The sequence below is a fragment of the Protopterus annectens genome, chromosome 9.part0, assembly GCF_019279795.1.
Source record: "Protopterus annectens isolate FY-2018-M chromosome 9.part0, PAN1.0, whole genome shotgun sequence".
NCBI classification, from domain to species: Eukaryota; Metazoa; Chordata; order Ceratodontiformes; family Protopteridae; genus Protopterus; species Protopterus annectens.
The window spans coordinates 538,081,109-538,103,787 of NC_056743.1; the positions used below are offsets into that span (position 1 = coordinate 538,081,109).

At 36.7% G+C, this 22,679-nt stretch overlaps 1 protein-coding gene across 1 annotated transcript in view; it reads right to left on the reverse strand.

Annotated features, from left to right (window-relative positions):
* Positions 1-22,679, reverse strand: part of UNC5D (unc-5 netrin receptor D) — a 3,101,373-nt gene that overhangs the window by 942,191 nt on the left and 2,136,503 nt on the right. The window contains exon 10 of the mRNA XM_044083087.1: positions 6,246-6,623. Within this exon, the coding sequence (XP_043939022.1) occupies positions 6,246-6,623 (378 nt within the window). The remainder of the gene's footprint in view (positions 1-6,245; positions 6,624-22,679) is intronic.

Consider the following 22,679-nt stretch of genomic DNA (forward strand, 5'->3'; position numbering starts at 1 on the left):
AAACTATTTCTAACTATTTGAAGTCTATTAATTTAGTTAATCATTTTATTTATTTATTCATTAACTGAGAAATTTAATCTAATTTAATTTTAGTTTATTCATTCATTACCCAATTAAGAACAATGGTCACCATGGACTTTTGCTAGCCATGAATCAGGACACAAGGTCTAAAGTAAATACATTAAATAACAGAGCTTTAATGGGGAGGGGGATTCATGAAGGTACCACAGTGTGTATATCTCTATGTATGTATTGTGGTACTTTTCCCTGATTCAGCACCACGGTAACATGATGCTGCAAGGTCATCTTCCTCAAGGATGTGCAGCACTGTGAATGGCTAGGTATGTAGCTGTGCTGAATTCAACTCAAGCATTCAGCACAGCCAGGGGGCCAGCGCTGCAGAATTTTAATGAGGGATTTTTATGGGGGGGGGGCATCAGCTTGTTAGCCATGTCTTCTCTCTCTGCAGAACAGCCATTAAAGAAATTATTCAGTCATATAGATCAACACAGTCATCCCCAATACACTGTGGCAATGAACCTGGCAAAAAGGTCATGTTCAACTACATACCATGACTATGGCATGGGAATGGAGGACAGTAACATCCCATGACTATGGCATGGGAGTGGAGAGGGGTAGCATGCCATGACTATGGTATGGGAATGGGGAGGTAGTATCCCATGACTATGGCATGGTAATGGAGGGCAGAAGCATTCTATGTCTATAGCATGGGAATGGAGAGGGGAAGCATCTCATAACTAAAGCATGGGAATGGTGAGGGTTAGCATGCCATGACTATGGTATGGGAATGGAGGGGGGTAGCATCCCATGACTATGGCATGGGAATGGAGAGGGGTAGCATGCCATGACTATGGTATGGGAATGGGGAGGTAGCATCCCATGACTATGGCATGGGAATGGAGGGCAGTAGCATTCTATGTCTATGGCATGGGAATGGAGGGGGGAAGCATCTCATAACTAAAGCATGGAAATGGTGAGGGTTAGCATGCCATGACTATGGTATGGGAATGGAGGCGGGTAGCATCCCATGACTATGGTATGGGAATGGAGGGGGGAGCATCCCATGACTACGGCATGGGAATGGAGGAGGGAGCATCCCATGACTATGGCATGGGAATGGAGGGGGGGTACCATGCCATGATTATGGCATGGGAATGGAGGGGGTTGTAGGGATACATTGGTCTTAAAGGGATTACTGATATCAGAAGTGCTGAACTACAGTAGACCAGCACTGATGACTCTTAAAGAGTCATACCATCACAAACAAAAGTACAGGAAGCAGGGGTGAGGGGTAACCTCTAACCATCAGAGCATAAGACATGTACTATGATGGCACATCAAATCTCATGAGGTACATGGGACAGGACAGCATACAGGTTATGGACAGGCATGGTGTGCGCGTGCACGTGTGTGTGTGTGTGTGTGTGTGTGTGTGTGTGTGTGTGTGTGTGTGTGTGTGTGTGTGTGTGTGTCCATGTTGTGTATACTTGTGTCTGTGGGATAATGACTGGGGTGGGGAAAATATCATCACTTACTTGTGGTGCAGTTTACTACCATGGTGTGCAGATCTGCGATGATGTGGTAGTAAATGCAATTCAGAGGAATGCAAATTAGCCAATAATGAGGTCTTACCTCATGGCGGCTGACATGTCTCAGAATCACAAATGGTCATGTCATGGGAGAAGAGACATGATAGGAATTGTAATGAATTCTCAAGAATGTGATATGTTAACATTTTGCTATATTTTATTACATCTGTTAAGTGTTATTTATCTTTAACTCTACCATGGTGCTATAATTCACACTATATTTTCAATGAGCTTATACAATGTGATTCTGGTTATATGAGTACATGTCAAATGCCTATACAAACATTGCATGCATTATAAATATTACCTACATAAATAAAATGATGCATGATAAGGAAATAACATGAAATAAAAAGCTTACCACACATTGCATAAGATAAGAATAGGAATGAAAAATAAAACATCTATGTCTTGTAATAAGCTATGGTGAATGCAACAATAGGATTAATATGATTATTAACCCACAACATTTACAATTTATGCACTTCGTTTCCAAATATACTTCTTTACAATGAACTTGTATATTCTGTTACCTGGATTCCTACATGTCCCGTACCTGTAATATGCTTATTTAAGAATCAGTAAATGGCAATCCAATCAATTTTATTTCAAATAGAAAACAGGCAAAAAAGTATAACAAATTTGTTGAAATCCCAACAGGGCACATTAATGTACAAATAGAGCCCAATAAAAAAACAACAAATCTTCAAATACGCATAGCACTGAATCCATGTCCACACAAAAAGGAAGCAAAAAAGCAAAAGAAAACTTTGTTGCACTGATATTTTTCCTGTGAATAAGCATTATTCCACTTTGTGTTTTATCCTGCATTCTTCAGAAAATAATAAACAGGTAAAAAAGTATAAGCATACCATAGTAATGAAAAAAAAATGAAAACTGCGTATACATTTAAAAAGTATCATTAAAATATCTTAGCCAAAATGTCTACAGTAAATGTACATTTTCTGTGAACTCCCCAAGAGCACTAATTTAAGAAATAATTCAAAAAAATATAAAGCTACACTAGTTCATAAGAAAGATATATATAGATATATATATATATATATATATATATATATATATATATATATATATATATATATATATATATATATATATACTTGCATGGTACTCACAGAAATACTTATCCTTCTTTTAGTGACATTCATTGTTTTGCATTGGTTACAAAATCTTCCATTAATTAACTCAGATGACCATAAAACATTTTTACCTAGCTAGACATGAATGTCATGTGGACAAAGCCCACATCATACATCATAGGTCGGATAAACATAAAATCATTTCCAGTCCAAAGGACATTTGTCACTATTCTCTGTATTCTTTCATCATCAGTATTATTATTACTAATGGTATTCCTATTGTGTTTTGTTGTTGTTGTTTGTTTTTTGGCTTTTCCCGGTAAGGGGTCACCACAGCAGAACTCTGGTCCGCTAATGATTGGCAGTAGATTTTTATGAAATGCCGAGGTGCCAGCTCGACGCTCAACCTTCAACAAAGGCATGCCCATTTACGCACGCATGTCTTTCGAATGCTACCCAACTGCGTGGAGGACATGCAGATACCACACATAAGGCACAGAAGGCCAAGCCCAGCCGAGAATCGAATGGGAGAACCACTCCAATATGTATACTGCAATAATTAATTTTAGTGTACCAATAACTACAGCTTTCCACAGGAAAAAAAAAAATATCTGTTAAAGTATTTAAAATATCTATATTTCAGATCGAAAGTTCCTCCTTAAATAATAATTACGTCATAATGATATATACAACATCAACTTTCAAACTTATGGTGCATGAACTATTTTGCTAACACAAAAAAAATATTCACTAATGATAAAATAAATGCAAAAACAAAACAGAACATGGAAAATTAAATAATGAACTATTATTTGAATTATCTGCATATTCTAACTTTGAAGCTGTGCAACTTTCAGAAAAGGGAAAAAACACATTTTGTCAAGGGTAAGTAAATGCAGATTTAGAAATAATTAAGTAACAGGAATACCAGCATTACAGAAGCATGCATGGGCCATGTGTGCACATCTATTTTTATTTTCTTATTTGATTTCATCTGTGACAATTCAGGGTTTGTTTGTGTGTATGTGTATGTGTGTGTGTGTGTGTGTGTGTGTGTGTGTGTGGACAATCTCAATTTGCATAGATACATAAATCCCTGTTGTGATCCTGATGATCTGGGTTTGAATAGTAGCTTGCACATCTGTTCAGTGCACATGGCATGGCCAGGCCTGTCTTTTCTGGGGCAGGAAGGTGACTGAGATCATCTTATGCTACAAACTATTAGAAGATAGGTATGGTACTGAAAAAAGGATGTATTTAGTGTGAGTATTAGGCCAGCCAGCTGTGTATGAAGTAGCCTTCATCACAGATCAATGGCGGTAGTGCAGTCAGATGGGGGAAAGGCATAGTGGCCATAGAAGTGATGAGGGTCCCATGTCCTCCCAAGGGAGAGTGGTTATAATCTATATTATGTGTTGTAATTTGATGTAAGAGATAACAAAACCTTCATTGTCACTTGGATGATGCCCCCACTCAAAAACTTTAGTCCTTGCACTACAAATGCCCTGTATGGTGGAGCAAAGAGAATCATGTCCAGTGTAGGAGACTTGGTAAACTGCCAGGTACTGAGACAGAAAAAAATAAACATAAAAAATAAATTATGTTTTTCTTTTATGTTTCATCTTTTGTAGCACAGGAATTATAAAAAGTAATAATTTTTTATCCTAACTGTAGCCACGAAAGGCAAAAACTAGATCCTATAAGCACAGCACTCAACTTTTCACCTCCATGATTAGCAACAACATACCACTGATTAATGAAAATGTGGCAATTTTGGAGCACAATTTGAACAGTAGAAATATTATTTTAAAACTTTTCAAAAATATCTAATTTTGGGATGTGTGCAACAAATATCTGAGTCAAAATTAAGAGCCTCCCAAAAAGGGCAGATGAAATGTGTTTCTTTAAGATGTACATTAATTTATTTATCCAGTCAAAAGAGTCTGTTTAATTTGCTTTATGTAACATGTCACATGCAAGTATGTAACTTTATATTGAATGTTATTCTCTGAATTATTTACATCTAGAAACAGGTCAAGTATTTAGCAAGTCCTTAGGTCAAATGTGAAAGAACCGATGACCACATAAAAAAGCTCATACTAATAAGACTCTGGTTTCATACCAGCACCTGTGCCCAGCTTTTAGAAGGGAAACCACATATGTAACATTCATATCCTAAAAAAAACATTACTTTTAGCACCTGTTACTAAGGGTTGCCTCTGGTATCATCGTCTTTGCATTTGTTTCTTTAAGGCTGGTTGCATGTATCACAACATATCTCTGTTTTGTGTACCTTGACTTTTAAGACTTTGGTGACTTTTACAGTCATGTTTGAATTACACTGAAAACTTATGTGACAAAATAAACCATGGGTATACCTTGCTCATTTATTTTATCAGTTGTCAGTGAGACAGCAGAGTACAAAAGGACACAAGAAAAGTCAATTCAAGTTCTACGAAACAATTTTGGTAGAGTAACGTTATCAACAAGGTCATTCAGAGTTTTTGCTAGAGTAGGTACTACATTATTGGTTATAAGAAGCATTCATCAAAATGTCATACATAGATCATAAAAGACTGCTCGGTCATATCTCAATTGAAAAAACACACAGGTTATTGTGTAGTCCCTAGGGCTGAAATACACCATGTCTGAAAGACTTCATAGCTAACCCTGCCAGGTGACTGACAGCTCACTGCCTCACTTGATGGAATAATGTGTTTTAATGGCATAAAGTGCAACCAAACACTATACTGCATCAGAAATTCTATTCATTGCTATATTTACTACCATGCATTTACAGTCGGTGAAGGTCAGTAGCACTAATCAATATGCATAGAAACTGCTAGAACACAACAGCGGGCAATGACGCAACTTTGGTAGTTAGTTTGATAATATAAGCAAAGTTTGATTTCAGCTGAATAACTCTGTTAATATAACCTAATAGACCCACAGCTCAAAATGAATATCTTTTTCTGTTCAATGTCATCTCCGAGCAGATCTAACACAATCAATTGCATAATCAACATTTCCCTCTCCAAATTCCTATAAACATATATATTAATCAGGAGTCAGTAAAAGTAAAATGGAATCAGAATTAGAAGTAATAGCACTTTTTAAATACTTAAAGGTGCAAGTTGTTTTCCAATGTTAAAATATCTTTCTTTAAAAGCTACACATTTCTGCTGTATAATTTCATAGGTCCTTAGGTTCATAAGTGATTATTTTATTGGACCAAGAGCCAGTTTAAGCCTAAATGTTTTCAGTACACACACTGAAACACACACAAATAGATATGGACAATTAACAAGCGCATTTATAATAATGTCGTGAACTTGCTGAAAAGATGGCTAATACATATTTCTACATGTTAATTTTCTAGTAACACAGGTTTTTATCTTACTTTTCGGTATTTGTCTTAGACTACATGTAGCAAAATAAGCCACAAGTCTTGATTTTCTCAGTGACAACTCCGTGAGCCTTTCATTCAAATACATTATCAATTAAAGCATGATCCAGGTACATATTACACACTTACCTGTGTTGGGTATCCACAAATATCCTCCCAAATGACCAAAAATGCCAGAAGTCCTATGTTCAAGTCTGCTGGGCAGAGATGTGAGATTCTGTATGTATGGACTATTACTCCTTGCAATGGTTGTGGTGAAATCTCTGTTATTTCCATGAGGAAATGTACCCGCAAAATTTTTTCCATGGTATTCTGGTCTGTCAGTAACTCCCAGCGAAACAATAAATGAACTTTGTACTTTGACCTTCATGTCAGACAAGGGATTGAAGAGTGCAGACTCTGTCATGAGTTCCTTGTCCAAAGGATCCTGGAAACAGATGGAACCACTGTATGTCCTGCTCACTGCCAAGTCAGGCTGCATTGATGGGTTTAGCAGCAGTGAATTTCCTGAAAATATAAATCAATTCTAGATTACCACTGGTTTTACATGTACCTAAAATAATTGTCAATACAATACACTGACTTCTAAATAAATGTTTCACAAGTTTTATCAACCATTGAGTTATACAGACATATTTTGTGCACTTAATTTTTGGAAAAATAAATAAATACATAAATAATGTATTTCAGAATAGCAATACATTCTAAAAAGTCAACTAACAATTGGAGACTTTAGTACCAGATTGTATAATACAGCAAACATTTAAAACTAAGCTAAAAAGGTCATATAAGACACACACACACACACACACACACACACACACACACACACACACATATATATATATATATATATATATATATATATATATATTCATATATCTATATCTATATGTACATAGATACAGATAAACATACAAAACATATATATATATATCTATATCTATGGGATCGGTGCTGATCCCCAAAGGAACTTTTCACCGAAGGACAAACAGCCGAGCATACTTCTGCAAAAGTGCTTTTTACAGAAAAAGCACTTTTGCAGAAGTATGCCTGCATCTAGAGGGAATGAAATGAACAAAGGCAGACACAGCGACAACACAAACCAGATAAGAACACACCCAGAGGTAATGAATCCAATAAAAGTTTTAATAAACTCCAAACAGCACAAAAGGTAATGTAAAGCGCTTTATGTCTGGTCGATTCACCAGACTTCCTCAGACAAACGCATACAAAACAAGCACCATGTTTAAATTAAAAAACTTTTCTCTCCAAAACTACATCAGCCTATCAAATACATTGTTCAATTAACATTAATTAAAACATTAAAGTTATATAACAATACCATACCCTAAACCTTGTACTTAAAGTTGAACAGTTTTTTTTTTTTAAGATAACATTTTATGAAAAACCTTACTTGTCATAAAAACCTAACCTAGAAAACTAAGACATGAAAAGTGGGTACTACTCATAACCCTTATAAATATAAATATTAAAGTAATGCACAGCACTTTTATAGAAAACGTTTTTACATGTCTACGTATTAGTTACTAAGGCTCCTCAACTTAAGAAAACAAAAAATGGAGATCACGTCATTTAGACCCGGTTTCCTACTAGAATCCAGGCTAAGCTACCATAATTCTCCTTTTTTTCTGTAAACCTAAAGCACCACCCCTGTTGTCCATCAAAATCTGGTCTATCACCCTAAATGAAAAAGAATGCCCCGGGTTACTATTACAATGTCTAGCCAATGCATTTTCATTCCTTCCTTTAGCAATGCTATAAACATGTTCATAGACCCTCTCTTTCAACTTTCTGTTGGTCTTACCAACATAAAAGCATGGGCATAACCGGCACTGGGCACGATATATCACAGACCTAGTATTATAATTGTACCTACCATTGACCCTATAAGGCCTATCCTGAATAGTAAATGTACAGCCAGACGCCATATATCTACAGCAGTTACAAGCAAGGGCGCCCGCAGGCAGGTGCAAGGGGGTGCACTTGCACCCCCCTGGAATCGGCTAGTTGGGATTAGTTTCATTTTCAAAAAAAAAAAAAGTTTTTTTTTTTTTTTTAAAGGGCAGGCGTTCCTCCTTAAGAGCGCCCTTTGCATCCTGTCCCATCGCACAGACGCAACAGGTGTTTGCAACCTGTTTCTATATCAGGAATTTGAATTCCAGACTCCAGCGTGGACAATGGGCGGAAACGTATGCTGACATCATCGCATGGCGCGAGCGGGAACTGAAACGGATGGTTTTAGAAGCAGTTTCTGCTGATGGTCTGACGGGTTTTTCTTTTGCGAGGACTTACTGAAGATGGAGTGGAGTGGAAACAGGTGTGCTGTGGAATCTGGACGCTTTTCAGAGTGAGTAAGCTGACGTGTGTGTGTGTGTGTGTACATACATACTAGAAAGAGTGAGATTTATATTTGTTTACTACCTTAGTTACCTAAAAAGAGGGGGTGCCAATGTGCCATACAGGTTCTTAGACAGCAATTGTAAGTTATGTGTTGGTAGACATTTGAAAAGATACATACAGGTAACAATATACTGACAATATTATTGTGGGTTTTCACAAAGAAGGGGGTTTGCATGCACTGTATGTTTTTTTGTTGTCATGTCTTTTATTATACTCCAGATTTAGAGGAGTTGAAGGGACTGTTTAATCATTTTATATTGCAATTTTGTGTAGCAGGTCTAATGAGATCTTGACAATAGTTATATAAATCTTTGTATGGGTCTTTGGGGAGTCTGGTCATTTAGTGCTAGTTCTTTTGTCTGTATAGTTGAGTTTTATTCAAATCTTTTGTATGGGTCTTTGGGGAGTCTGGTCATTTAGTGCTAGTTCTTTTGTCTGTATAGTTGAGTTTTATTCTGCCACTCACCATGTTTGGTCATCTTTTGGGTTTTTCACAGCCCTTACTTTTGCAAACTTTCAAACTGAAGACCTATTTTTTATTACCTTACAACAGAGCCAATGTTGTTCAGAAATGTATTTTGTCATTTGTTTTTATGTCTATTTGAAGGATTTGGTTAGTCAACAATCTTAACAGTTCAGTTGAATATTTTGACTGATAGATCTACAGAAGGAAGACACTTTAGGAAGTACCATTTAATAGACTAGAGCTTACACTCAATAACTTCTATGAGCTGGTGTCTAAAAGTGTTTTTTTTTTTTTTTTTCTTGTAAGCAGTGAATTAGAGTAGTGTGAGCTTGTGTGTGTGCACATGTACATACTCTTGTGGGTTCATGCCCATTTGAGAGCGAGCATGCTTCTAAATCATATATGGTGGTAAATAATTATTTTTCTAGTTAAGGTCTGTGTCTGTGAGAGGAGAATGGATAGGGCGCATTTAATTAAATTCTGTCCTGTACCAGTGCCTGTTAAACTTCCAGACTCAGCCTGAGTCTGAATGACTTGAAAGTAATCAAATGCTTGGTCAAAACATTTAACTCTATTGGTTCCCAAGGAGTACTAAAATTATTGAGTCTGACAATATCACAATCAGCATGTTCTTCAAACTACAGAATGGTAGACATGAGTAAATGGCATCCTGTGTGGGCTCATGTGTGATGTTTCAAAAGATATAAGGTACACAGATATACTTTCTTAACGTCTATGCACTGGGATCAAAATATACTTTTGGCATAAATGGGAGTTCCCTGTCATTTATATGCAGAGTATAAAAATAAATCAGATGAAGGAGCTGGTGAATCTTAAGCTGGTTTTACTTTTTATTCTTCCTTGCACCTTTCAAGTCCATAGAGTATTACTTGAATCATGTTTCTATTAGTGCTAGAGTCTGAGGATTTAAAATTAGATTTCCTTCCCTTGAGTAGTTATTCCACTACATAGCCTTCTGGTATTTAGGTAAACTAAACAAAGCTGCATTTTAAGTATTTGAGTGCTTCTCAAAGTTGTATTTTTATAGCTGCTGTTGGATTTAAAATAATATAAGACCCTGCATGTGTTTCAGTGCCACCAGTGTTCTATAGTGGAATGAGTAACAAATACACAAGTCATTCTTTTCTGTGATGCTCTTTTTTGAGGCTTACTGAAATGTTGAAAGAATGTGAGGTTGTGTAAAATACAATAACTTAAATGCAGTCTCATGAAAAGACTTGAGGTTAATCATGTCTTTTCAACCTCCTACAAACTCACTATTCATTCTATGTTTGGTACATGAAAGAAAAATGCTGCCAAGTGGAATGAATGGTATCATTTCTATTATTATTCTGCATTCATCAGGCCCATAATTGAGTACAATGCCCTTTTGGGATGTACCTTACCAGACACCTGCAGCAACTGGAAAGACCCCAAAAGTACCTCATAAGAGAATCAAAGGGCTCAAACAGATGCCATATGCTGCTCGGTTAAAGAAGCTGGATACCTACTGCTGTTTGCTCCACAAACTGTTTTTCTTTTAACTTTTTTTCCCCTTTAAACAAGTGCTTTTTCTTTTAACATGCACACCACTTATGAAAACACAGCACACCAATGCAAGGTGTATTGGGACAGTTGCAGCTGCTCATTTCATTTTTTTGGGGCAGGTATTTTTCCTTACCTTTTTCAGTAGGCTTACCTGGTTTACAAATAAAAAAGAATGTTTAAAATTTGTTCCTTTTTTGGGACTCTGTCCATTGTTTTTGGCTTTGCCCAAATTTCTTGAATAAAAAAGGTGAAACATTTTTGACTGCTCCTTTTAAAGCAGGCTATAATTACTTATAGTACCCCCAAGATTCAAGGTTGTAGACCCCACCTTTTCCAGACTGGCAAAATTTTCATTGCATGCATAATGCAGGTAGGAGCTGAGAATTTACTGAAATATTTTTGATTAGTAAGAGCTTATTTTATATGTCAGTGTGCAGGGGATTGACTGCTGCTTTGCTGTATATGATACAGAGCTCTTGCCATTTTAAGTACTGATTTTTTCACAGTAAGCTGTGCGCTGTTAGACAGACATACCCACACCTGCAGAGTATCTCACAAAGGTTACTGTAGCCAACATGCCTATGGCTTACACTACTGTGATTCTGTATTTATATATTGTGTGTGGAAGTAGACTGTTATCATGAAAATGTTCTGACTAGGGCAGTTTTGTCATTACTGGTGCATGCATTTTGCTTCATTGCCTACTAGAAAATGTTCAAACAATAAATTTAAAATGCAGTTGTGTGTGGAAGTAGACTGTTATCATGGAAATGTTCTGAATAGGGCAGTTTTGTCATTATTGGTTAATGCATGTTTGTTTCATTGCCTACTGGAAAAATGTTTAAACAATAAATTTAAAAATGCACTCTAACAAGTCTAATGTGTGCTGTATTATACAAGGAATATAATTTAATACAATCAAGAAGGTGAATCAAGGAATGCATACATGTATGCATGGCCCTAAAATATGTTTGAAAACAGCCCAGAGGAAAGTGTGAAAGGCTCAAAATCATGAGAAAATGTTAAGCTTTTACTCTTAGGTTCATAGGTTGGTACTAGGCTATCAGCCCTAGGGCCTATACAAGCCTAGCCATAACAATTCCTGGCTATTTCTTCCCACATTATTTACTTTCCTGGACCCCTGTCTAGCAGGGCGACTGACGTGATCCCTGGGTGAATTTCCTTTCTCCCACCCAATCGTCAAGGTTCCTCTTATGGTCAGACCTGACTAATGAGGGGGTGACCATAGGTATGGAGCATTGATTTCCCATGTTGGTAATGACCAGGTCTAGGATATTGGAGCCCTGGTGGGACTATGGATTAGTTGATCCAGGGCATTGGAATTTATGAATTCCAAGAACCGCTATGCAAAGGTGTTGGGACATGAGACTTGTTATCAAAGCAATGGATGAAGGTAAAAGTTTACACCATATTACCTTGACCTGGCCAAGCCTTTTGATACAATCCCTACTCAGGTGTAGTACAAAAGATGAATAATGTAGAGGCAAACACTTACATCGCCAGCTGCATTGCCAGCTTGGCTCACAGGATGCAGGAGATCAAAACAGGGAAGAGACCAGTCACCAATGGAGTCCCCGGTTTGGTGCTGAGACTTTCTGTTTGGCATATACATCTCAAAAGTAAAGGAAATACCAAAGAGCTTTGGCCAGCTAAGTTTGAGATGCCTGCAAGCTAGAAGTTATTGAATCCCCAAATGACTTAACCAAATAATAACTGGTGTCAAAATCATGAAAATGCTCTCTGAGAACTGATCCAATTGTTTGGCATTTGGGAACTTGTGTGTACAGTGACCTAACTTTTGACCAACATGTGCCCAACATCATAAAGCCTTTCTATATTGCACAGCTTATAAACAAATTGATTGTGACTAGATCTAGAGATGTTGTTGTCCCCTTTAGATAGCTCTCATTATGTCAATCATTTTGTATAATGCTCACTTTGGCATGTATCTGTCCAGCCCCATGCAACAATTGGAATATCTTCAGAGATACCTTACTAAAGGATACAAGTCCTAAACAATAGGTCTTGCATGGACTACCTCAAAGATTTATTATTATACTCAGTATCCTACAGAGTGCTTAGAGGTGACATGTCTGGCATACAAAGCATCCTCTGACATAATACAGATGGACCTAGTGAACATCAGCAAGTCACATGGCATCAGAAATACTCAGTCCAGATATCTAAACTGAATGTTGTGGAGAGATGGATCTATATCACAGACTACCACTGCTGGAACAGACTATCCATAAAATTAAAGCAAAGCTCATCCATCCATATTCAAATGCAACTTGGATCTAAGGATGGGTAATAGAAAATGTACTCCAGGGTTTCCCCTCATGCCACTAATGGACAGAGGCAGTTCCTAAATGCTGCATCCCTTACATGGCCCCTCAAATTATCTATGGTATGATCACAGTTGTTCTCACTAGGGCTAATATACAATTATCAGCCATGGGGATAGCTAAGACCAATCAGAAATCGTTAATTCAAGCACCAAAAGGGAATTGGCAAAGCTTAAAATGTCCTCCAAGTGAACCTATGCTGTGGTAGCAAATAGTTATAAAAATTACCCTTTTTAGTTCACTAAGTGCCCTGTCTCCCTCCCGCCCCAGCCTTTAACAGCTTCTGGCGCCTATGGTGTGTGTGTGTGTTTAAAAGGTGTGTGTGTGTGTGTGTGTGTGTGGGAGGGAGGGGTGTATGGGGGTTTATACCTCACAATTATCCAGATTTTTTGCCTCATATTTTCAGATTGTTTCATAAAATTGTCTTTTTTCTGGCAAATCATTGAAGACTGAAGTTGAGTTTTAGACTTCATATCCTCAGAAAATGCATACTAATGCAACAATTTTGTTCTATCCACTTTCTAAGGAGGTCGGGGTATGTATGTGTGTGTCATACCTCTCCAACCATACAGATTTTCACAGAGGTTGAGGTATGTGTGTGTGTTTGAGAGAGAGTGAAATGCCATTAAAGTCAGCAGGTAGAATTTATTTTCAAGGAATTGTGAGCTTCAAAGGGAAGAGAAGTTTACTACTGCTTATACTAAGTCTGCTTAAAATGTGCAACTGTTTTTGTTTAGCAAATGGTATCACTGTTGTGGTGTAGAAGTTCAAAACAGTCTTATTAGCACAGTAGGTAGCATACTACATCTTAATGTAGAGGGCTGTAGGTTCTACTCCCACCACATGTGTATTTTAAGGGGGTGGAGTGCTGCAGTCCTCCTTTGGATGAGATGCCTAGGTAACTATGAACCTGTGTTTCCATGCCACACTTATTTCTATTGCAATATACAAGCTTAGCATTTTTTAAATGTAACATAGGCAATTTATTGTTTAAGGGCAGTAGGCACTGAATTTGTAGATGAAACACTGAAATATAAAGCTGTTTTCTAGCAACAACCTCTCCATTAGTTTCAGATCTCTTTAATGTAGAAATTATTCAGATGACTTTTTACTTCTGCAGAGATTATGCATATTGACTGATATTGGTAGATTGTAATGATAGACGTTTAAGTGGTCTTTTAAGAAATTTGAGTCTTTCAAAGTTTTTTTTATGCTTTTTTTGGATTTAAAAAATTAAGATTGAGTGTTAAATCCAATTTTAAATGAATTTAAAAATAAAATCATTCTTTTCAATTTTTTTTTTACTACAAAATTTAAAATTTTTGGTTGAAAAAAAATCTAAATGGTATAAAAGATTATTAAATTATTCTTTTCAACCCCCACCCATATTTTTCAATGTTTGGTACTTAAAGAAAACCTGCCAATGGAAAAAAAAGGTACCTTTCTATATTTTGCTTAAACGGGCCCATTTTGGGTTTAAAGTGGGTTTACCTTACGGCCCTCAAACTGCCCAAAATCCCTTTTTAAAACGGGGGCCCCAAATCCCAACCCTTAAAAAGCAACCTAATGTTTGTACAATGTTTTCTTTTTTTTTTTAAAAAGGTTTTTTCTTTTAAAGGCACCTTTAAAAAAGAAAATTTAAAATGTTTGGGACTTGGCTCTCATTTTTTTGGGGCTATTTCCCTTAAATTTAGAAAATTTTGGGTTTCCTTTAAAAGAAGGTTAAAATTTTTGGGACCCCAAATTTTTTTGGTTTGCCCAATTTTTAAAAAGGGAAAATTTTTTGACTGCTCCAAAAAGCAGGTATAATTATTTAGAAAGATTAAGGTTAAATTTTCCAGGGGGCAAAATTTCATTGCTGCAAAATGTAGGAGCTGATTTAAAAATATTTTTTAGTAAGCTTTTTTAACGGGTCAAACCTGCGGTTAAAGGTACGAGTCTTGCCTTTTTAAGTACTGATTTTTTAATTTGGGTGCTGTTACAGAAAACCCCTGGGAGTTTTCAAAAGGTTTATTTTTCCCACATGCCTATTTTAAAAATTGTTCAAAATAAATTTTTAAAAGAGTTGTTTTGGAAAATGTTTACTGGGAAATTTTGTTTTAGGGTTTGCTTTTTGGGTTAATTCCCTTTTGTTTTTCAAAAAAAATTTTTAAAAAAATTTTAAGAGACTTTACTTTAAATGTTCTGAAAAACAGTTTTATTATTTTAATAGTTGTTAAAGGAAGGGAAATTTTTAAAAACCCTAAATTTAAAACACCCAAAAGGAAATGTGGGTAACAAGGAAAATAATTTTACTCAGGTGTCAAGGGGGTACAGGTATCAGGCCCTATTTTTAAAACAGCCAAAAATTGGGCAAAATTTCTTAAAATTTTTAACTTTCTTTTGGTTCTAGGGGACTGGGATGGGGTACCTTTCCCCACCATCAATTCCCTTATTTCCCCTTATTAATTGACCTGTTAGCAGGGATCCCATTTGGTAATTTTCCTTCTATAATTAAGGGCCCCTGGTGGGCCCTGAAAAGTTGCCCAAAGGGATGGAATTATTTCCCATGTTGGAATGAATTGGTTTTTAAGCTGGTGGGAATATTTATCCCCCTTGGAATTTTGATAAACCCACAGGTGGGGGACAAGATTGAAAAAAGGGAGAAGGAAAAGTTTCATATTCCTTTGGGCCCGGAAGCGGATAAAACAAGGGGAGTCCCAAAGATTTGTGGGAACTTTCGTGCATTCCATTTTAAAAAAGGGAAGGAAACCCAAAAGGGGCCAGTAAATTGGAGTCCCTTTTTGGTGCTGAACTTTGTTCAAATACTTTCCAAAGTAAAAGGAAATAAAAAGCTTTGGAACTAATAATTGTTTGAAATTTGGAATTTTGAACAATGCCCTTAACTTTAAAACTGGTGCCAAAATCATAAATCTTCTGAGAACTACCCAAATTGTTTGGAGGGGAATTTTGGTGTGTCCCCCTTTTTTGAAACTTCCCCACATATAAAACCTTTTTAAAATTCCCACTTATAACTTTATTTGCAGATCTAAGATGTTTTGCCTTTTAAAAAGGGTTCATTTAAATTTTTTGGTTATGCATTTTGGATTATCTTAAGCCCATCAAATTAATATTTTCAGAGTATTTAAAAAAAGGGGGACAGTCAACAAAGCATCCTCTGACATAATACAGATGGACCTAGTGAACATCAGCAAGTCACATGGCATCAGAAATACTCAGTCCAGATATCTAAACTGAATGTTGTGGAGAGATGGATCTATATCACAGACTACCACTGCTGGAACAGACTATCCATAAAATTAAAGCAAAGCTCATCCATCCATATTCAAATGCAACTTGGATCTAAGGATGGGTAATAGAAAATGTACTCCAGGGTTTCCCCTCATGCCACTAATGGACAGAGGCAGTTCCTAAATGCTGCATCCCTTACATGGCCCCTCAAATTATCTATGGTATGATCACAGTTGTTCTCACTAGGGCTAATATACAATTATCAGCCATGGGGATAGCTAAGACCAATCAGAAATCGTTAATTCAAGCACCAAAAGGGAATTGGCAAAGCTTAAAATGTCCTCCAAGTGAACCTATGCTGTGGTAGCAAATAGTTATAAAAATTACCCTTTTAGTTCACTAAGTGCCCCTGTCTCCCCTCGCCCCCAGCCTTTAACAGCTTCTGGCGCCTATGGTGTGTGTGTGTGTTTAAAAGGTGTGTGTGTGTGTGTGTGTGTAAGAGGGAGGGGTGTATGGGGGGTTTATACCTCACAATTATCCAGATTTTTGCCTCATATTTTCAGATTGTTTCTCATAAAATTGTCTTTTTTCTGGCAAATCATTGAAGACTGAAGTTGAGTTTTAGACTTCATATCCTCAGAAAATGCATACTAATGCAACAATTTTGTTCTATCCACTTTCTAAGGAGGTCGGAGTATGTATGTGTGTGTCATACCTCTCAACCATACAGATTTTCACAGAGGTTGAGGTATGTGTGTGTGTTTGAGAGAGAGTGAAATGCCATATTTAAAGTCAGCAGGTAGAATTTATTTTCAAGGAATTGTGAGCTTCAAGGGAAGAGAAGTTTACTACTGCTTATGCTAAGTCTGCTTAAAATGTGCAACTGTTTTGTTTAGCAAATGGTATCACTGTTGTGGTGTAGAAGTTCAAAACAGTCTTATTAGCACAGTAGGTAGCATACTTGCATCTTAATGTAGAGGGCTGTAGGTTCTACTCCCACCACATGTGTATTTTAAGGGGGTGGAGTGCTGCAGTCCTCCTTTGGATGAGATGCCTAGTAACTATGAACCTGTGTTTCCGCTTGCCACTTATTTCTATTGCAATATACAAGCTTAGCATTTTTTTTTAAATGTAACATAGGCAATTTATTGTTTAAGGGCAGTAGGCACTGAATTTGTAGATGAAACACTGAAATATAAAGCTGTTTTCTAGCAACAACCTCTCCATTAGTTTCAGATCTCTTTAATGTGAAATTATTCAGATGACTTTTACTTCTGCAGAGATTATGCATATTGACTGATATTGGTAGATTGTAATGATAGACGTTTAAGTGGTCTTTTATGGTTGAAATGTTCTGAATTGGGCAATTTGTCATTATTGGTTCATATGTTTTGTTTCATTGCTTAATGGAAAAATGTTCAAAACTATAAAACACACTCTAAGTGGTGCTATATTAACAAGGGATATAATTCAGTTATTGTATATTATAATTAATACAATCAGGAAGGTGAATCAAAGCAGTTATGTATGGTTCTGAAATGTGTGCAAGGGCCTATGATTTGAAAACAGTCCAAAGGTAACCTTAACCTGCCACTGGCCAGATGCATTTTATTTGAATGTGGGTTTCAATGCTGTTTCCGTGCATGTGAGTTTCAAAGGTAGAGAAGTTTTAATGCTAAGTCTGTTTTCATTGTAAGACTATTGCTTTGTTTAAGTTTAGCAAATGTCTGTCAGTGTTTGTGCTATAAAATAGGAGGTTATTAGGCTATTGGCCCTGAGGCCCTAAAATTTGAAATAAAAGTTGAAAATTAAAACCAAGTATCTGTAATCATTGCAGAAGTAATGCATAAAACAGTATGCACACAGAGTTTTGAATAGTGTTTATGGCAACTGGGGAGAAATAGCCAGGTAATGAGATACTGGAATGGCTGCGTGTGTGCGCGTTGGGAGAGCTGAAGGGGGTGGGGTTGGGGGCGGTGCCTTGAAGGGGAGGAGTTGGGGGCGGTGCTCCGGGTTTGCACCCCCCTGCAAAAATTCCTGCGGGCTCCCTTGGTTACAAGCCTTGCACTTATACACGCCAGGGGTACGTGCTTAAGATCTGCCTAGGCAATTCCACTGTAATAGCATTTTCATTGTTTTTCCGGTATGCAAAGAATGCTTTATATCCTGTCCTGATCATTTCATCTGTTTGCTTTATCCTTCCTGTGTGACACCACAAATTTGTTGATATTTTTTTTCATTCACTCAAGTGTTCCACTCATCATTTTTAATGCCCCATTTGTATAATTCAAATTCATAGGAGTTGGGAGGGTGGCCTAATGGTTAAGGTGTTTGCTTTACAAACACAAGGTACAGGGTTTGAATCTCACAGGGGATAATTGGTTAGTCTTAAAATGGCCTACAAGGGCAGTTAGTCTAGTACGAACCTATGAACCTATAGAGTGCTGAATTATTTCCTTGCAGATAATGAGTTTAAGGCAGGATACCATTCTTAGAGGGGGTGTCAGTCAAATATGGACACACATGCACACTGCTTATGCTCTAATCACATGCATGTAGAAAACATTCTCTGGTTATCAGTTCATTTTCTGCATTTCACCAGTTTGCATTTTAGAGGAAAATGAAGGGACAATCAAAAATTCACCTCAATATGAGGACAGCGAACTAAGAAGAAGGCTCTTCTCTCTGGAACCAGACCGAAGAACCAAGGACTGTAAGACAGCAACAGTATTACTGGCCCACTGTAATTATCAATACTGTAAAGCTAAGATACAGCACGTGGTTTTTTTTTGTTCTGAAAACATTTTGTTAAAGGATTCATTTGAAGGTAGAGTGGAAGGTGAACATAAGAAACAAAGGGTTAAGGAACCCCTGTCAAGCATGACTCAATTTGTGTTAACGCAACTATTTAGAGCATATTTAAAGCACCTTTTGAGATATAATAAACATACCTCTATCTCCCTTCAATAAGCCCTCAGGTGAGGATTTAGGATAATGGTTAAGGTCTTTACCTCACATATACAAAGCAAAAAATTTGATTCTGACCTCTGGATTTTGGCTATGCTTGAAATAATCTGCATAGTTGTAGTCTAGTACTTACTTTTACAGGTCGGATGTTCTCTTAATGTTTAAGGTGTTTGCCTTACATACAAAAGATACAGAGTTAGATTCTCTGCTTCATCATTCACAGCTAGAGTTAAAAATATCCCCGTGGGGTTGTTAGCCCGGTAATCACACATGAACCTATGTATGACAATCTATGTAAACAGTATCATATTTTGTCATAGAATTCATGATAATAACAAAATGACCACGACCGAGCTAATTTTAAAGTACAGTAACTATATCCAGGAGATAAAATAATTCCTAAAGCTTATTTGAAATGTTCCATGTGAAACTGGTCCTCTGAAACATGCACATTTTGTAGCATCTGAAAGTGTAGATTTAAGAGTGGTAGCACTTTTAAATACAGTCTCTACTTCTGTGTTGAAAATGGTGAAACGTATGTGTCTTTGCCCTTTGGGTTTGAAAAATGTCTGCTTGGATTTTGATGTCCTAGATCTGTCTTTTTCTCAGTGTGATACCATGAACTGCACTGCAGTGTAACAGATGTGAAGCTCTCTATGCCAAAGAAAAGTGATCACAAAAAAAAAAAAAAAGTTTAACATTTTGTTTCATCAGGCAAAGTTCTTCATTCAGTGTATATGCCCAACCCCCTACCTCAGTACATTTTACCTTATTCATTCACTAATAAGGTTGCACTGCTTTCCAGAAGTGTGACCCATAAGCAACATAACATTCCACTTTATTTTTCTTTCAAATGCAATTGAATGGAAGATGTGAGCACCTGGGACTCTAAAGATACAACAATGAACTTTGATGGGAAACTGCAGGATACTGCTATATGGACAATGCAAAATAATAATTACTTCATTATAGGATTTTAAGGGCAACATTGTGTCATTAATCTTTTAATATAATGTGCTGAGTCTTTTTATTTGCAAAAAATGTACTCCTCACTAGCTGTCTAAAAAATGCATTATAATCACACCCATATAATCTGTTGAAGAGAATTAACATGCTGATGTAGTCATTTTTAACACTTTTAAGAACCAGTTTTTAACAGTGTTACTGTTATCTTAGTTCAGACAGACAGACAAACTTAATATAGTTGGGTGCACAAAATGATAAACAAGTTATGGGTTATAAGCCCTAGCATGTGTACATTTTTCTCTAATAAAATATCAACAAAACTTAAAATACTGAGAATAAATCGTAGACTTTGATAGCCACATTACAAAGTAGCAACACAAGATATAAAACTAGTACGCATCCTTGACTTAAACTTTATTTATTGTGCAGAAGAAAGATGTAGTCAAGGGGCAAATGGTTCATCTTGCAAGGTTGATTTCAGATGATGTCACTTTTAGATCAGAAATTGAACTTTTAACTGACATGTTTTTATGATGTGGTTACCCTCGACTTCATAAAAGTCTTCCAGTTTTCCCGGTTAGGGGTCACCGCAGTGGATCACTGGTCCTCTTTTGAATGGCAGTGGATATTTACGATATTGAGTTGCCAGCCCAGTGCCCAACCTTCACAGAAGGCACACACACACACACACACACACACACACACACACACACACACACACACACACACACACACAGTCCTGCATTTCTTTAAAGTTCACTCGACCACAGCGAGGGCATGCAAACTCCGCACAGAAGGTACTCTAACCAAGAATTGTACCCAAGAACTTCTTGCTGTGAGGCGACAACTCTAACCGCTGCACCACCACGGCCTACCCCCTTGACTTCATAGAGGGATCAAATCAGAGGTATGTGTTAAAAGACACAATAGTTTTTAAAATCATAATTTATCTCATTCTGTCTCTGTAGAGTTAAAACAAAATAATGATATGATGACCGGAATTGTAAAGGGCAAATTTAGTAGAACTTGTGTCATAACTTATACAGCGGATTGTAAGACCGTAAAAGAATGTATGCTTAGAAACTGCAGTGCTTTCAGAATGGGTAGTTCTCTCCTAAACCATCTAGGTGATACCCTTTGTTTGTTTTCAGGAGGACAGCTCCTTTAAACAGCTTCTTGAAAGGCCTGCTAACTTTAGTAAAGGGAATTGTTTTCCAGTGAAAAACAATGCAGGCATGCGTAGTTGTGGCTTTTGTACTTCATACCATACCCACATATTAAAAAAAGTAAATCAAGTTCAAGTTAACAATCATACAATATTTATTAATGGTTTTTATAATTTTTTTTAAGCAGGAGAGTCATATGTTTAGAACTGTATGATTTCTATCCTGATTTTTATATGAGGGTGACAGGACGAGTGTTTACAATTTGAATTCATGAGCACCTGGTTGATGTAAGGAACAAAAACAAAACACTATAAATGCCTTACATAGGCACATTAATACAAATCCAGATCATTGTTATAAATGTTTAGCTGTTGACCAGGTTTTAAATGATGACAGAGTTTTTTTTTACTGATGCACACTTGTTGAAAAGAGAGTTAGAATGGCAACTTAAATTAGATGCAACACCATTTCCTGGGCTTAATGAGGCTGTTTCAATTAGTTCAGTTCCCAAGCTAAAGTTTTTAACTAGTTAAATGATCCTATTTAGTTTGATGACATTCATTGATGCTTTTTCAACAAATAACTGTTTTAGTTTTGTGATTTAAATATTTTTTTGTCAGTGTTAAAGTCAGTTCTGATGAAGTCCTTGTAAAAATAGGATGAAAATGCATAACTGTTTGGTTTGAATGAAGTATTTCTTAGCATCATGAAAACTGGATAGGAGAACATGAAAAAAAGTTCTCTGCTAAATAGACAGACATGGCAAGCACCTCTAAAGTCTCTTAATCATGATGCACTACACTGCACCTAGTGAATGACATGTGCAGAACTTATGCTTGTCATCTGCCTCTTGTCCAAAAATATTGAGACCATTTCATTAAAGTCATGAAAATTTACAGTTCTGCATCAATATCCACAATAGACAAGAAAAAAAAATTACAGTAAATAGACTGAACTGGTTAACAAATGAATACATACATACAGTCCATTAATTCCTTTGGAGTCTAAAGAACTCTCCTAAAAAGCTTAACATCTGCAGTTCATAGGTTCATAGGTTCATAGAGCTGGAGTTCTTGGTTTTCCTAACTACTTGGCTACTGTCAACCTGGGTCCCCATTAATTTCAGGCCATGGCTCTGTCACCAGTTATCAGTTTCTGTTAGGCCCTGGTGACTGTCTCAAAAAGTCAACCAAGTTTAAGTTCTCGGCGATTTTTTCTCTCAAAATTTGCCTTGGATGATTTTATGAGAGCTCTTAGTTTTTACTATAATGATCAGTCTTAGTTTTGTTTGGGACTGCCTGACAGTCCCAGTCCTGTGCCTGTAGGTAGAAGGCATTAAAGTGATTCAGCGATGATCTGATCTCCAGTGAGGGGAGTACTTTCGGTGTTGAACATTTTTGATCCATGTTCATGATGATTAGATCATATG